Raw genomic sequence first — 17757 nt, forward strand, 5'->3', positions numbered from 1 at the left:
CTTTACCCTGCCATCATGTACATATCTACCTGAAATACCTGTGTACATTGATCTGCTACTGGTACTCCATTTACATTACATTTTAGTCATTTAGCAGACGCTCTTATCCAGAACGACTTACAGTAGTGAATGCATACATTTAATTTCATACAATTTAGTTTTTTTTCCTGTGCTGGCCCCCCGTGGGAATCGAACCCACAACCCTGGCGTTGCAAACACCATGCTCTACCAACTGAGCTACAGGGAAGGCCGTATACTCCCTGCATATAGATCCATTCTTGTATTTTATTTTATTCCTTGTGTTACAATTATTTTATTTTTTTACTCTGCATTGTTGGGAGCAGCTCATTAGCAAGCATTTCATGGTAAAGTCTATACCAGTTCTATTTGGTGCATGTCACGAATAAAAATGTATTTGCAAATGAGAGAGAAGTGGACAGATGGACAGACGGCAGAGTGAGAGATGGACAGACGGGCAGAGACAGAGATGGACTGAGACGGACGGACACTCGGACAGGTAGAGCGTGAGAAGTGGACAGACTGATGGACAGACAGACAGAGACCTACCAGGGTCTGTTGGTATCTCAGAGCCTTCCTTTGCGACGCATCTGCAGCCATTGACACGCTGTCACTGACCCAAAAATAACCCCGATGGTGGCTTCAGCATTTCCACCCGCACTCTCAGCTAAACACACACGTCAAGAGTGCACACACTTTCTTACATATGCATTCTAACACACACAGCAGTTCAGTGCACACACACACTTGAGATTGACACTTGTTCAGATCCAATCTTGTCTAGTTGATCCAGAGGCGGTGTTCCCTCCACCTGTCCTGTAAGACAGTCAACAGAAAGACGTCTGTACAGAGACTCCTGGTAGTGATATGAGGCAGCGACAGACGCAGCGCTTTCCTTTATTAGAACAGCAGACACCAAATCACACACACAGCAGGGCTCACGTTAACCACACCGATACTGACATACACGCCTCTTATCCCCGTGAGCAGGCCAGCCAGACCCATGGGCCATTAGATCTTTGTTTTTGGATGGGGTGTTTTTGTTTGGACAGGCAGGGGTGAGGGTGATGCCACTCCCCACGGGGCTGCCCCTGCAACGTGAGGGTAGGTGCACATTAACACCCCCGTCATCAGCCAATGATGCAAGGCTATCCCTTCGAACCCTCACATGCTCCAAGCCCTCATTCCCCCTGCTGTTTCAACATACCTCTTCCCTATCAGCAATCTGTAATGGACTTCCCTAGGCCAGATGTAGCAGTCACCATAATGCACATTGCCATAGTGGTTTTCAGTCTGGGTTGTAGGCGTGCATCTCAATAGTCTAAAGTGGTTCTCACTCAGTCGTGTTTACTGATCTGAAATCACCTGTTTCCATTTCAGCCGGATGAGACAGCATGGCACATGTCCGGCCTAAAGGGAGCGAGAGAATGGCCGCAGACCCAAAAATCCCTTAACCCTTCTCTGCTTTGGAGACCACACGCCACCACATTACAACCTAATCTCACGGCATGGCGGTGGCCAGAGAGAAATGTGTCACTCCGACCGCGAGCGAGTGTGTGATGTGTGTCAGGGAGAATGATTATGGACAGCTGGCTGAGGCACTACCTGATACACAGAGAACATTATCACAGTGGTGGTGGTCAGTGTGACTCATGACGCATATCGTACAGTCATGAAACAGTCCTTACTACAGGGTTATACTATACCAGTACACTGAGAGGGGGACTGGATGTACACTGCGATATAAACAAACAGCAACAAGGAGAGATCAAAATATAATATCATGCATAGTGTACATATATGTACAGTGCTCTCTCATATACACACACACACACACACACACACAGCGTATGTCAACTCAGAAAGTCAATTCATGGAAAAAAACAAAAGGCTGTTTATTTTCCTGAACATTTGGCAGTCTTTGTTTAAAATATAAATACAGTCATCTTCTCCCTCTATCCCCAGCAGCTCCTTAGCTTATGGCAGTGAATCCCAGCCCTCAGTACTTCACTTTCAAGGGATAACCTACTTCACCACAAAATCCACTTTCTGAACATTTACAATAACAAATATGACTTTGTCACCACACCGGTTGTGTAGATGCTATATTGTACACATTAAGTTAGTTGAAACCGAACTAGAGGCATCAAACCGAATGGAAAACATTAACAAACATCTGGCACTTTGAATTTGGGGTGAACTGTCCATAGAATTACAATACTATTTAACAGGATCTCTATAGAACTGGATTTTAAAGATGAGCACTACGCGCTGTCTCTGTGATTGGTTGGTCAACAGCTCAATTCATACTGTTCCTGTCATATCACTCTTCCCTACAACACTGTTAAAATCAAACACATTGCTGCTCATTCTGAGAAACATCAATATTGCTGCTCATACACTCGAATGTGATGCATCGTCCTATGTAAATGATAAACCAAGTATTTTAAAGACAATACTTAACCCATCTTTCACATGGCACACATTGTTATGGAATATTGCATATCAAATCTAAAAGGAAAATACTGTAGCTGCTTTAAAATCACTCCATATCTCTTTAAACATCCATGTACATCCACCTTGTGAACTAAAATCTTAATGGTCAAGGAAACGTTGACAGTGGATAACTTAGGTCTCAAGTTGACCAGAGATGACAAGCAGTTACATATAATTCTAATATAATTCATTGGTGTAACATAAATGTAACTAATTTAAATTATCACATCTAAGTAATAACAGTCTGGTTACCAATGTAGTTACAACATTAATTAACCTACGTGCCTTAACTAGGCAAGTCAATTAAGAACAAATTCTTATTTACAATGACGGCCTACACCGGCCAAAACCGGATGATGCTGGGCCAAATGTGCGCTGCCCTATGGGACTCCCAATCACGGCCAGATGTGATACAGCCTGGATTCGAACCAGTGACGCTTCTTGCAATAAGATGCAGTGCCTTAGACCGTAACCCCCTTATGGAGGCAGAGAGATGGGAGGGGGAGGACAGTTGTTTGTGAGAGAAATGGTCATGACTTCATTCTATTCAAATGGAATGCAGTACACTTGTTGCCTCAATAACACATCAAATCATTGCTAACAAACCTGAAACTCCCAATATCATATCTACTTGTTCCAGTATCCTTCAGTGGAAGACTCAGATTACTAGGAGGGTGTAAAAACAGTAAGGTATTGAAATGCAGTTCCCTCCATGCTGCATCCTCAGCCAATAACTTTACACCACCACCTGTCTGCCCATCAGATGGACACACACACCTTCATTTGGTCAGGGGCATTTCCTATTCTAATGCATATAATGGCATGCATTTTATAATAACATTTTATATAACATTTTTCAATACAAAAAGGAGACAAGGGCTTTACAATTCTTACAAAAAAGAGCTTCAAATGATTTGATACAAAATAAATGGATAAAAATAGATCTGCATACAAAATACATGTTTAAAAAAAGAATAATCTTCAAACCCAAAAGTTACTGTTTAGTAAGAAATTAAAAGCGATACATTTAAATATATTCTGGTGTGTTAGCGAGCTAAAATATTTTCCTAGAACATTTCAATCCCATTTCTAACTGGCACAGATACACATATAGCAAGCCTAGCTGATAGGTAGGTACACACATCAGCTGCATACCAGTCATGTATACTTCATGCCCATTACCAAGCACACAGACTAACAACTTATTCCATTTTCCTTTCCAAGAGTTTGTCTGTGAGAGGGAATTTGCACAACAAACGTGAATGAATTAATCCTCAGTGAGTGTGTGTGTGTCAGTAGTGGGTGCGGTATGTGTGTGGTGCTGTAGGGGTGCAGAAATGTGTGCGTGTCAGTACTGAGGGTGGTACTTGGGGAACAGGTAGAGGTCTTTGCAGAGGGAGCTGGTGAATTCAGACATCTCCTTACAGCGATGGTGGGGGGTGCCAGGAGCATAGCCTTCTCTGTCTTTAATACGACCATTCACCTGAGGACAGATTACAAAAGGTTACTAGCACTGAATTTGCTGATAACTACTTTATTGGGGGAACATGTACTTACTATGACAGTGATATGTGGTGTGTGTGTTTACCTGCACCAGTATGTCTGATAGGTGTGTGTCTCTGGCTCTGAAGCGGAGCGCTGAGTTGACCTCTTGGATGAACCAGGATCCTCTCTTGGTGTTCCTCATGGCTGCAGTGCCTAGCAGGGCCCAACAGACACTACATTACCCAGCAGGGCCCAACAGACACTACATTACCCAGCAGGGCCCAACAGACACCACATTACCCAGCAGGGCCCAACAGACACCACATTACCCAGCAGGGCCCAACAGACACCACATTACCTAGCAGGGCCCAACAGACACTACATTACCTAGCAGGGCCCAACAGACACTACATTACCTAGCAGGGCCCAACAGACACTACATTACCCAGCAGGGCCCAACAGACACCACATTACCCAGCAGGGCCCAACAGACACCACATTACCCAGCAGGGCCCAACAGACACTACATTACCCAGCAGGGCCCAACAGACACTACATTACCTAGCAGGGCCCAACAGACACTACATTACCTAGCAGGGCCCAACAGACACTACATTACCTAGTAGGGCCCAACAGACACTACATTACCTAGTAGGGCCCAACACATTACCTAGTAGGGCCCAACACATTACCTAGTAGGGCCCAACACATTACCTAGTAGGGCCCAACACATTACCTAGTAGGGCCCAACACATTACCTAGTAGGGCCCAACACATTACCTAGTAGGGCCCAACACATTACCTAGTAGGGCCCAACACATTACCTAGTAGGGCCCAACACATTACCTAGTAAGGCCCAACACATTACCTAGTAGGGCCCAACACATTACCTAGTAAGGCCCAACACATTACCTAGTAAGGCCCAACACATTACCTAGTAGGGCCCAACACATTACCTAGTAGGGCACAACAGACTCTACATTACCTAGTAGGGCCCAACACTACCTAGTAGGGCACAACAGACTTTACATTACCTAGTAGGGCCCAACACATTACCTAGTAGGGCCCAACACATTACCTAGTAGGGCACAACAGACTCTACATTACCTAGTAGGGCCCAACACTACCTAGTAGGGCACAACAGACTTTACATTACCTAGTAGGGCCCAACACATTACCTAGTAGGGCACAACAGACTCTACATTACCTAGTAGGGCCCAACACTACCTAGTAGGGCCCAACACATTACCTAGTAGGGCCCAACACATTACCTAGTAGGGCACAACAGACTTTACATTACCTAGTAGGGCCCAACACATTACCTAGTAGGGCCCAACACATTACCTAGTAGGGCCCAACACATTACCTAGTAGGGCCCAACACATTACCTAGTAGGGCACAACAGACTTTACATTACCTAGTAGGGCCCAACACATTACCTAGTAGGGCCCAACACATTACCTAGTAGGGCCCAACACATTACCTAGTAGGGCCCAACACATTACCTAGTAGGGCCCAACACATTACCTAGTAGGGCCCAACACTACCTAGTAGGGCACAACAGACTTTACATTACCTAGTAGGGCCCAACACATTACCTAGTAGGGCCCAACACATTACCTAGTAGGGCCCAACACATTACCTAGTAGGGCATAACAGACTCTACATTACCTAGTAGGGCACAACAGACTCTACATTACCTAGTAGGGCACAACAGACTTTACATTACCTAGTAGGGCCCAACACATTACCTAGTAGGGCACAACAGACTTTACATTACCTAGTAGGGCACAACAGACTCTACATTACCTAGTAGGGCCCAACACATTACCTAGTAGGGCACAACAGACTCTACATTACCTAGTAGGGCCCAACACATTACCTAGTAGGGCACAACAGACTCTACATTACCTAGTAGGGCCCAACACTACCTAGTAGGGCACAACAGACTCTACATTACCTAGTAGGGCCCAACACATTACCTAGTAGGGCCCAACACATTACCTAGTAGGGCCCAACACATTACCTAGTAGGGCCAACACATTACCTAGTAGGGCCCAACACATTACCTAGTAGGGCCCAACACATTACCTAGTAGGGCCCAACACATTACCTAGTAGGGCCCAACACATTACCTAGTAGGGCATAACAGACTTTACATTACCTAGTAGGGCACAACAGACTCTACATTACCTAGTAGGGCCCAACACATTACCTAGTAGGGCACAACAGACTCTACATTACCTAGTAGGGCCCAACACATTACCTAGTAGGGCCCAACAGACACTACATTACCTAGTAGGGCCCAACACATTACCTAGTAGGGCCCAACACATTACCTAGTAGGGCCCAACACATTACCTAGTAGGGCCCAACACATTACCTAGTAGGGCCCAACACATTACCTAGTAGGGCCCAACACATTACCTAGTAGGGCCCAACACATTACCTAGTAGGGCCCAACACATTACCTAGTAGGGCCCAACACATTACCTAGTAGGGCATAACAGACTCTACATTACCTAGTAGGGCCCAACACTACCTAGTAGGGCCCAACACATTACCTAGTAGGGCCCAATACATTACCTAGTAGGGCCCAACACATTACCTAGTAGGGCCCAACACATTACCTAGTAGGGCCCAACACATTACCTAGTAGGGCCCAACACATTACCTAGTAGGGCATAACAGACTTTACATTACCTAGTAGGGCCCAACAGACTCTACATTACCTAGTAGGGCCCAATACATTACCTAGTAGGGCCCAACACATTACCTAGTAGGGCCCAACACATTACCTAGTAGGGCCCAACACATTACCTAGTAGGGCCCAACACATTACCTAGTAGGGCACAACAGACTTTACATTACCTAGTAGGGCCCAACACATTACCTAGTAGGGCCCAACACATTACCTAGTAGGGCCCAACACATTACCTAGTAGGGCCCAACACATTACCTAGTAAGGCCCAACACATTACCTAGTAGGGCCCAACACATTACCTAGTAGGGCCCAACACATTACCTAGTAGGGCCCAACACATTACCTAGTAAGGCCCCAACACATTACCTAGTAGGGCCCAACACATTACCTAGTAGGGCCCAACACATTACCTAGTAGGGCCCAACACATTACCTAGTAGGGCCCAACACATTACCTAGTAGGGCCCAACACATTACCTAGTAGGGCCCAACACATTACCTAGTAGGGCCCAACACATTACTTAGTAGGGCACAACAGACTCTACATTACCTAGTAGGGCCCAACACATTACCTAGTAGGGCCCAACACATTACTTAGTAGGGCACAACAGACTCTACATTACCTAGTAGGGCCCAACACATTACCTAGTAGGGCCCAACACATTACCTAGTAGGGCCCAACACATTACCTAGTAGGGCCCAACACTACCTAGTAGGGCCCAACACATTACCTAGTAGGGACCAACACTACCTAGTAAGGCCCAACACATTACCTAGTAGGGCCCAACACATTACCTAGTAGGGCCCAACACATTACCTAGTAAGGCCCAACACATTACCTAGTAGGGCCCAACACATTACCTAGTAGGGCCCAACACATTACCTAGTAGGGCACAACAGACTCTACATTACCTAGTAGGGCCCAACACTACCTAGTAGGGCCCAACACATTACCTAGTAGGGCACAACAGACTTTACATTACCTAGTAGGGCCCAACACTACCTAGTAGGGCACAACAGACTCTACATTACCTAGTAGGGCCCAACACTACCTAGTAGGGCCCAACACATTACCTAGTAGGGCCCAACACATTACCTAGTAGGGCACAACAGACTCTACATTACCTAGTAGGGCCCAACACTACCTAGTAGGGCACAACAGACTCTACATTACCTAGTAGGGCCCAACACTACCTAGTAGGGCCCAACACATTACCTAGTAGGGCCCAACACATTACCTAGTAGGGCACAACAGACTCTACATTACCTAGTAGGGCCCAACACTACCTAGTAGGGCACAACAGACTCTACATTACCTAGTAGGGCCCAACACATTACCTAGTAGGGCCCAACACATTACCTAGTAGGGCCCAACACATTACCTAGTAAGGCCCAACACATTACCTAGTAGGGCCCAACACATTACCTAGTAGGGCCCAACAGACTCTACATTACCTAGTAGGGCCCAACACATTACCTAGTAGGGCCCAACACATTACCTAGTAGGGCCCAACACATTACCTAGTAGGGCACAACAGACTCTACATTACCTAGTAGGGACCAACACACACACACACAAAAGAAACATACCACCAAATATTCCAACATTCACATCATAAACAGACAACACACATAAGCACACATAAGCACACACACACACCTACCTTTGAGGGAGGCGAAGCCACAGATCATGTCGGAGCGCTGGGGCAGTTTGACTCTGAGCCTGCCTCTCTCCTCCATCTGCCTGGTGTCTCCATCCCCCTCTCCCTCCCTCCCTGCATCCCTCTGTTCACAGCCAGGAGACTGGGTCCTCTCTGGCCCGTCTGACTGCTCCACCCCACAGTCCATCTCCTCTGGAGGGAGACAGAGACAGAGAGAAGACGGGTTAGAAGAAGAGAACAGGGGAGGGAGGGTTGGGGAAAGGGAAGGAGGGAGAGTGAGGGCAGAGAGATCATGTGTGAGCTCACCTCCTCTGCAGGCCTGAATGAAGAACATCTTGGGTTTATTCTGCAGTAGAGGACAGTGGGCGTTGTCAAACGCCTCAAACACCCAGTCCAACTGAGAGAGAGAGAGACAGAAATTCAATTAATATGATTATTATCATCAGAGAGAAAGGGTTTCACTCTCAACTGAATGAGGTCCCACACACCTCCAGTAGCTGTCCGTCTGTGCCGTAGATAGCCCCCTCTACTCCATGGGACAGCAGACACACCACACAGCTGGATACAGTCTGGTGCTGCTGCCGTGTGCCAAACTGCTCAATGCACGCCCGCATGCCCTGTCAGAGAGAGATCAATCAAGTATTAAACTATATTCTAATTACATAGCACTTCTAGAATTATTTTGGTACATTTTGTCACAAAGTGCAAGAGGCACTAGTTATACAGAGAGGAAGTGTAGAGCTGTAAATTCACACTTTGTTCTTTGCATTGTAAACACATGGTCATGGAAAGAACAATGCTACAAACAGCTGTCTCCACTAGCTAACACCATGACTCTAATAGCAACAGGTCTATCTGAAGATCAAGGCAAACAAATGCCTGAGTGCCACTGATTGAAGCTAGTGGGGGATCCACTGATATAGTCCATGTTGGTTGAAGCACTGCTGTACCTTTGGCACCACTGTCTTACTCTCTGTGTGTGTGTGTGTGTGTTACCTGAGCTGTGAGGTCTCTCTGGACGGTGACTATGTAGTCCAGCTCAGTGAACACCTTCCTGAGGACCTCCTCATCCACCTCCCCTCCCTTCCTGGAGTCCAGGTCAGGAGCAGCACAGGGGTCAAAGGAGACGTTACTGATCACCAAGGCCAGGCCACGAGGACTGGACACCATATTATAGGACTGAAGGGGAGAAAGAGAGGAGAGAGGGGGAGAGAAAGTGTGAGGGGAGGAGAGAGAGATGCAAAGGGAGGAAAGAAAGCGAGAAGGGAAAGGAGGAGAAAAGAGAAAAATGCAGCGTGAGAAAATGACATGGTTTACCTGAAGGAAAATAATGATGTGCTTACATTGCTGCTGTTCTCGGCAGTGTTTGTTGTGGTTTCTGTCCATGTACTTCAATGACAGTTTTACACCCCAGTGGAGCTCAGTGATGAATCATCCCCAACCTCAGCAGGTTTACAGAGACTTCAACATATGGGCTGGGGGAATTCTCCCCGTGTCTCTTTCCTGTAAAACTGACTGTGGTCTAGACAAACACTGTCTTCTACGGACCAGTGGGACTCCCCTGGTACTGTCTAAACTCTGTCTATACTGCAGAAGTCTAATAGCTGTCTGTTTAGAGTGGAGACACTTCAACAGCTGTTACAGGTTGAGGTGGATGAATAGGAAGATCTGCTCTGCAGCTCCCTAGAAATACCTTGGGGGACAAAGCAGCTAAACAGCAGCTGGAAACACATTCTGGACACAGGAAGTGCATGCATGTGTTTGTTGCAAAGGTGCATGTTGCAGTGGTTGCTGCCGTGAAACTAACTGCCCGAGGGGATTGCATAAAGTTGCATTGTAACAGTTGTATTTGCAGTGACAAATATGAGAACCAAAAATATACAGCAGTTAACAACGTTAATTGTCTCAGGTAAGAGATACCAGACAGAGACTGTTGTGTTGTACCTGTTGGCAGTGACATGGTACAGACAGGTGATTTACTGGTTTGTATTAACAGTGAGCGTTGTACCCGTTGGCAGTGACATGGTACAGACAGGTGATTTACTGGTTTGTATTAACAGTGAGCGTTGTACCTGTTGGCAGTGACATGGTACAGACAGGTGATTTACTGGTTTGTATTAACAGTGAGCGTTGTACCTGTTGGCAGTGTGAGAGGTAGAAGTCTGGTGTACAGGGAAGAACAGGGCTGGTGATGGGACTGTCTGCATCCAGACACATCTCCATTGACTCTGAAACACATAGCAGGACGACATTAAACCCTGCGTGTATTTCATTCCATAAAATACACCAGTGGAGACAATTACAATACAATCAGAGCAGGGTTCCATTCAAGGTCCCGTTTCTGCCTTGAAAGGGAAGCTGTTAGCAAAATATAATGGTGTTGTAACAACCTTTGTACTACAGCTATGTGAGCAAGTCACAGGGGCGTGGTGCCTGCAGGTGGTGAGACTGGCTGGGCAGTGGCACTCCATACCAAGGCTACAGCACACTGCATCCACACTGATCAAATTATACAACTGGACTCAATAAGGAAATTTATTGGACTTATTAAAAATAGCTTTTTATAAAAGACTGACTTACAAGCTAACAAAACAGAATGATTACATTTATTACATTTTTTCCAAACAACCACACAAACAACCCCTCCCACAATCTCCTAGGAACGTGCAAATATTGTGAATGAAACAGTTGTAAAACTGTGATCTTGAATGCACCCAGCTCAGATGACTGCTCTACTCACCTTGTGTTCTGGCTCTCTTGGCTGGAACCGTCCCCTCCTGGGTGGGCAGTGGGAGGGGAGAGTCCACATATCTCTGAAGGACAAAGGAAATTGAGATTTTAACCATGTTGTAATTTACCTTCAACGTCAATACAATCTGAACATTTATAGGCAAAACCAGTTCATTCCTGTTTTTTTCCCTAGCCTGCAGTGTGAATACCAAAACATCCAGAGGAGGCTTGGGAGTGATGGCTGACTCACCTCTCTCCCAATCTACATCTCTCTTTCTCTTTTATTATTCCCCTCTCTCTCACTATCACCCTCTTTCTTCCTGTTACAGTAGTCTGTAGCTTGAGTTGGGAATGTTGTGGTCACTTCTTTCTCTAGCGACTATCTGGGGACTCTGGGGGGGAATAGTCTGTAGTCGGATTGAATGGCAGGAACCCGGTTTCCGAGATTTACCATCCAAATCCACTCCTCTTTCCCAGGATAAATAACAGCGAGTAACCGGTAAATTATAATAAATTATTTATATGAACAGCATGGAGTGAAATGGAACTGTTAAAATGATATGCAATGTCTAAATCTGGCTTCTCTAAGGTTGCTGATTGATGAAGCAACGCTCAGGTTGGGGACAGACAGCCCATTTCAGTATGGAGCGCAATTCACAATGCATGTAGGACCTACTGTATTGGTATTTTATTAGGATCCCCATTAGCTATTGCAAAAGCAGCAGCTACTCTTCCTGTATCATCTCATCATGGTAATGTGTTTTCTTGTGACAGCATAGCTTATGCTACAGTAATATAAAGACAGAATGATCTGGCTTTCAGGGGTCACCTTGTTTTTTTATTGTAAAGATTTTTTTTTATTGCAGCTTAAGAGTTTTAAAAACAGCCTATCACTCGAATAGCATTGCTTTAAATCAGTGCACACAATCTCCAACTCCATTCAAGTGGCATCCAAAATAGATAATCCTGTTCTAAATTGACATATATAGATGCTCTAGCCTACCTCTTTCAGGTAATACATTATTAGCCTTATATTTAGCTAATTAATGATGGGTTATGCATAATAAGCATCTAACTTACAGCCTCTGTCCGTTGTACAATACGCAAGCGCCTGTGCTCTGCTGGCCTCTCCTTACAAAACGCTCCTTAGCACTGAGTCCCATGCAGGAAAAGCTAGACTAGACATAATCTTTTTAGCATTTCTTATTTCTTACACCAATAGACTATTGGAAGAGGGATGCAATATATTTTTTGGGCTGAATGTTAAATACAGCAGGCAACAGAACTCACGGGTAGTTTTAAAGAACAGTGAATGAGTGCGATGGCGGCAGGCTATAGCAGTTATTTATTCAGACCCATAACCATTCAATCTTCATGAAGAGAAGTGAAAGCCTTCCGCATCTAATTCTAGACATATATTTTTTTATTTCACCAGGTAGGCTAGTTGAGAACAAGTTCTCATTTACAACTGCGACCTGGCCAAGATAAAGCAAAGCAGTTCGACACATACAACAACAGAGTAACACATGGAATAAACAAACATACAGTCAATAATACAATAGAAAAAGTCTATATACAATGTGTGCATTTTAAGTAAGCATTTCACTATAAGGTCTACACCTGTTGTATTCGGCACACGTGACAAATAAACTTTGATTTGTATGCAAATGAGGTAAGATAAGGGAGGTAAGGCAATAAACAGGCCATGGTGGCGAAGTAATTACAATATACCAATTAAACACTGGAGTGATTGATGTCCAGAAGATGAATGTCGAGGATCGGTAGGATGGTCAATTTTACAAGGGTATGTTTGGCAGCATGAGTGAAGGATGCTTTGTTGCGAAATAGGAAGCCGATTCTAGATTTAATTTTGGATTGGAGATGCTTAATGTGAGTCTGGAAGGAGAGTTAACAGTCTAGCCAGACAGCTAGGTATTTGTAGAACCGTCCAGAGTAGTGATGCTGGAGGGGCGGGCAGGTGCGGGCAGCGATCGGTTGAAGAGCATGCATTTAGTTTTACTTGCATTTAAGAGCAGTTGGAGGCCACGGAAGGAGAGTTGTATGGCATTGATGCTCGTCTGGAGGTTAGTTAACACAGTGTCCAAAGAAGGGCCAGAAGTATACAGAATTTGCGTAGAGATGGATCAGAGAATCACCAGCAGCAAGAGCGACATCATTGATGTATACAGAGAAGAGAGTCGGCCCGAGAATTGAACCCTGTGGCACCCCCATAGAGACTGCCAGAGGTCCAGACAACAGGCCCTCCGATTTGACACACTGAACTCTATCAGAGAAGTAGTTGGAGAACCAGGCGATGCAGTCATTTGAGAAACCAAGGCTGTTTACTCTGCCGATAAGAATGTGGTGATTGACAGAGTGGAAAGCCTTGGCCAGGTCGATGAATACGGCTGCACAGTATTATCTCTTATCGATGGCGGTTATGATATCGTTTAGGACATTGATGGTGGCTGAGGTGCACCCATGACCAGCTCTGAAACCTGATTGCATAGTGGAGAAAGTACGGTGGGATTCGAAATGGTCGGTAATCTGTTTGTTAACTTGGCTTTCGAAGACCTTAGAAAGGCAGGGTAGGATAGATATAGGTCGGTAGCAATTTGGGTCTAGAGTGTCACCCCCTTTGAAGAGGGAGATGATCGTGGCAGCTTAACCAATCTATGTGAATTTCAGATGATGCGAAAGAGAGGTTGAACAGGCTAGTAATAGGGGTTGCAACAATTGCGGCAGATCATTTTAAGAAAGAGAGGGTCCAGATTGTCTAGCCCGGCTGATTTGTAGGGGTCCAGATTTTGCAGCTCTTTCAGAACATCAGCTATCTGGATTCGGGTAAACGAGAAATGGGGGAGGCTTGGGCGAGTTGCTGTGGGGGATGCCGGGGTAGGGGTAGCCAGGTGGAAAGCATGGCCAGCCGTACAAAAATGCTTATTGAAATTCTCAATTATAGTGGATTTATCGGCGGTGACAGCGTTTCCTAGCCTCAGTGCAGTGGGCAACTGGGAGGAGGTGCTCTTATTCTCCATGGACTTTACAGTGTCCCAGAACTTTTTTAGAGTTTGTGTTACAGGATGCAAATTTCTGTTTGAAGAAGCTAGCCTTGGCTTTCCTAACTGCCTGTGTGTATTGGTTCCTAACTTCCCTGAAAAGTTGCATATCACGGGGGCTATATATTATTCAAGGACGTCTTTAGAATGATGAAGGACAATGGAAATTATTTAATTTAACTGTCGAAAGTGAGGAAGGAATGAAGCAACAATGGAGGGAGGAGGAGGTAGGCTAATAACATCCGGGAAAATATTATGAAAGGTATTTTTGCATCAGCCTACTAATTATACAAATAGTCCCTATTACATTTCAAAATTAAAATCAAATTCTCTAGCCTATACTTGTAACTTTGTAGGCTGCATGTGCTGCACCAGAACCCCATGTTCTTTTTTGCTTTATCATGGTTTGAACGATGTGCGCAATTCCAGTCCATATAATACAGTTCACACTCAAAAAGATTAGCCTACTGGAGCTTGTTTAATTTATTTACCCAAGAGAGCTAGCTAGATCTATGGGATTTTATGCTTCTCTGTCGTGCATAATGTGCAGTAGCCTATATCCTATAGATAATGGCACAATTATTTGGGCTTTTTGGGGTCATTAAATGTCTTTAATGTAGGGCTCATAAAATGTATCGGACTCGGGTAGCATTAGGTTTCAATTTTCATTACATATTTATATGCTTTATAATGCTTTTGAATGACACTTCCGGTTTTGATGGGAAATACAGGGTTACCCGGGAGAAAATATGTTTTATTCTTGGGATGGAACATTTGTAAAATACTAGGAAAATATTCTAACTTAGTCTGTAGCTTGGGCTAGGTGTTGGGTAGCGCTCACCTCTTTCTCTTCAACCCCCTCTTCCCCACTGTCTTTGACTGGGGTCTTTGTGAATGGGGCGTAGCGGTCTGAAGCTTGGATTGGGTATTTTGTGGAACTCACCCCCTCAGTCCTGTCTTTTGCCCTAGCCGTCTGGGGACACTGTAAGTAAGGGGCGCAGTTTGAGGCTTAGGTTGGTTGTGGCACTCACCCCTCTCCCTCTCCATGTCTACCCTCTCCCTTTCTATCTTTGTCCTTCTGCTCATCTGTCAGGATCAACATCTGCTTATTGTGCTGTGTGTGGTGTAGCACCCAGTGCCCACTCACCTGTCTCTCTCCGTCCCTCTCTGGTGAATCTGTGAGAAGGGCACATAGGTGCTGCTGCTCTGTGTCTCTCAGTGCTGAGCAGAAGCTGCTGAAGGCTCTGGGACCACGCTTGGGGAGCAGGGACAGCAGACGCCAGCTCCGCTTGTGGGAGGTCGGCTCCGCCTGGGGAACAACGGATATCAACAGATTAGAAAAAATAGAAAGTGAAAGACATGGTAATCTACACCAGGGTTTCCGAAACTGGGTCCTGCCCCCCCAGGTACACATTTAGTTTTTTGCCATAGCAACACGATTCAAATAACCAACTCATCATCAAGCTTCGATTATTTCAATCAGCTGTGTAGTGCTTGGGGCAACAACAAAAAAAACATGCACACAGCGGCAGGGACGAGTTTCAAGGACCAAGTTTGGGAAACCCTGATCTACACTAACATTCACACTTGATTACATGATTGAAGTTAATGACATAAATCAACAATAAGACATTTGGGCCATGAATATATGCATTTTTTGGAAGTTGATAAGTGTCATAAGTCACCTGACCTGGTAGTAGTATCGAGCTACACAATTGAACACAACATACCAGGATGCCTTCTGCCATGCTGTCGGTAAGAATGTCGTCTGTCTGCAGCGACTGGACGAACAGCTCGTCTACCACCATCTCTTTGCAGAGAGTCACAGCGAATTTCCGAAGCCCCCTTTTGTCTCGTTCCAGCATACCGCATTCCCCCAACATTCTGCTTCGAGACAAGACACGCTTAATTTACTGTCAACTTCCATTCTTCTTGCAAAACCGTGGCGCGGTATATAGGCCTAGCTTCTCAACAACGTGTTAACGTTACTCATTGGATCTAGCTATTATAATAGCTAAATTTACCTTGTTTTCTAAGTCGGAGAGGTAAGGATGCTGAATGCGTCTTTCTGTAAAATAACTAACATTATTCTAGTTAGCTAGCTGTCTGGATGAATGACTACGAGAAAGTAATTGGTAGTTATATCTCCTATTCTTTCCAAAGTCCGGTAACACTCAGCAGCAGATACTTACAATGGCTGTCAGGTAACGTTAGCCAGCTGTCTCCAGCTAACGCGTTAGCTAGCTAATAATTCATGTGTGAAGGAAAAGTTGACATCACCTTGACGTCCGAACAATACTAAATTGTAAGTTATTGCATAAAAACAGGTAGTTATGCTAAGAAATTTGTTCAAAATGTAAGCAAGTGTCAATCAGTATCGTTGCATTTTTCAAAACAATGTACATTTGACTTTAGATATGCAACTGCAAATAGCTAACGTTACATCGGCATGCTAACGTTGGGATGTTATTTTTTTAGTGGATTTCAAACATTCAGAACACTTTCAATGCGTTCATCTGCTTCCAACCCATATGTCCTAAAACTAGATAGCAAATTTAGCTAACTGTATTTGAAATTATTTCGCACAAATGAACAACATAACTTACCCAAGTAAACCAACTTCCGCGCCTCTGCAATGTGTGAAAATGGTAGCGGGAGTGGTCTAAATTCATTGTGTTGGATTATAGCCAATGACAGTTCGGAGAATTTGGATTGACGTTTTCCTGGGCGAATACGAGTCAGCTTTCCCAGGGCGTGGGCGGAAACATCAAATTAATTTTGAATTTGAATCGGTTACAGTAAATAATCAACCATTGATAAGAATATCATGGAAGACTGACATAAACAGCTATCTAATGTTTAGATGAAGTAGAGAGTATGGCATGTCATTTGTTGGAAATAAGTGAGTGGGATTAAGGAATGAACTGGAGACAGCTCACATCTGTCCACAAGGAATTTTTGATTGTGAGAAATCCATATTTCCCCAACTACTGTTGATTGATGTGAAAAATGATTCTTAAAATGCCACGACATAATTGACCATATTGCACAAATGGAGCCTAATATGTTGTATTTATAGATACAGTATGAACATACAGTGCATTCGGAAAGTATTCAGACCCCTTGACTTTTTCCACATTTTGTTACGTTACAGCCTTATTCTAAAATGGATTAAATAAAAAAAAATCTCATCGATCTACACACAATACCTCACAATGACAAAGCGGAAACAGGTTTTTCAAAATTTTTGCACATTTTATTTACATAAGTATACAGATCCTTTGCTATGAGACTCGAAATTGAGCTCAGGTGCATACTCTTTCAATTGATCATCCTTGAGATGTTTCTACAATTTGATTGGAGTCCACCTGTGGTAAATTCAATTGATTGGACATGATTAGGAAAGGCACACACCTGTCTATATAAAGTCCCACAGTTGACAGTGCATGTCAGAGCAAAAACCAAGCCATGAAGTCGAAGGAATTGTCCGTAGAGCTCCGAGACAGGATTGTTGAGGCACAGATATGGTGGAGGGTACAAAATAAATTCTGCAGCATTGAAGGTCCCAACGAACTCAATGGCCTCCATCATTCTTAAATGGAAGA

The 17757-nt window shown here is 44.5% G+C and overlaps 1 protein-coding gene and 1 long non-coding RNA gene across 6 annotated transcripts; both read right to left on the reverse strand.

Moving 5' to 3' along the window:
- Positions 1 to 1888: 1888 nt before the first annotated feature.
- On the reverse strand, positions 1889 to 16807 carry LOC115187894 (caspase-2). 5 transcript variants are annotated; one of them, XM_029746955.1, is made up of 12 exons: positions 16759 to 16807; positions 15883 to 16039; positions 15300 to 15461; positions 14994 to 15134; positions 11104 to 11176; positions 10500 to 10621; positions 9360 to 9542; positions 8852 to 8980; positions 8670 to 8760; positions 8367 to 8555; positions 4103 to 4212; positions 1889 to 3997 (listed from the first exon to the last, which is right to left on the reverse strand). In XM_029746955.1, the coding sequence occupies exons 2-12, from the start codon at positions 16033 to 16035 to the stop codon at positions 3863 to 3865; spliced, it is 1488 nt and encodes a 495-aa protein (XP_029602815.1). In that variant the 5' UTR covers positions 16036 to 16039; positions 16759 to 16807; the 3' UTR covers positions 1889 to 3862. The 5 variants fall into 5 exon arrangements, with proteins under 5 accessions (XP_029602815.1, XP_029602823.1, XP_029602807.1 ...); XM_029746963.1 differs by having other exon boundaries at positions 10500 to 10591; positions 15883 to 16036; positions 16759 to 16804; XM_029746947.1 differs by having other exon boundaries at positions 15883 to 16036; positions 16759 to 16804.
- Positions 4213 to 6301, reverse strand: LOC115188278 (uncharacterized). The gene is made up of 2 exons (XR_003876373.1): positions 6266 to 6301; positions 4213 to 4647 (listed from the first exon to the last, which is right to left on the reverse strand). It is a non-coding gene; the product is annotated as an uncharacterized LOC115188278 (long non-coding RNA).
- Positions 16808 to 17757: the final 950 nt, after the last annotated feature.

This window comes from Salmo trutta, chromosome 3 (assembly GCF_901001165.1).
Source record: "Salmo trutta chromosome 3, fSalTru1.1, whole genome shotgun sequence".
NCBI lineage: Eukaryota > Metazoa > Chordata > Actinopteri > Salmoniformes > Salmonidae > Salmo > Salmo trutta.

Excerpts from the sequence above, each read along its gene's own strand:
- LOC115187894 (XM_029746955.1), bottom strand. The coding sequence starts at position 16,035 with ATGTTGGGGGAATGCGGTATGCTGGAACGAGACAAAAGGGGGCTTCGG. Across the intron at positions 8,556-8,669 it reads CATTCAGGCCTGCAGAGGAG|AGGAGATGGACTGTGGGGTG; the intron begins GTGAGCTCACAC and ends GTCTCCCTCCAG. Across the intron at positions 3,998-4,102 it reads TATCAGACATACTGGTGCAG|GTGAATGGTCGTATTAAAGA; the intron begins GTAAACACACAC and ends ATCTGTCCTCAG.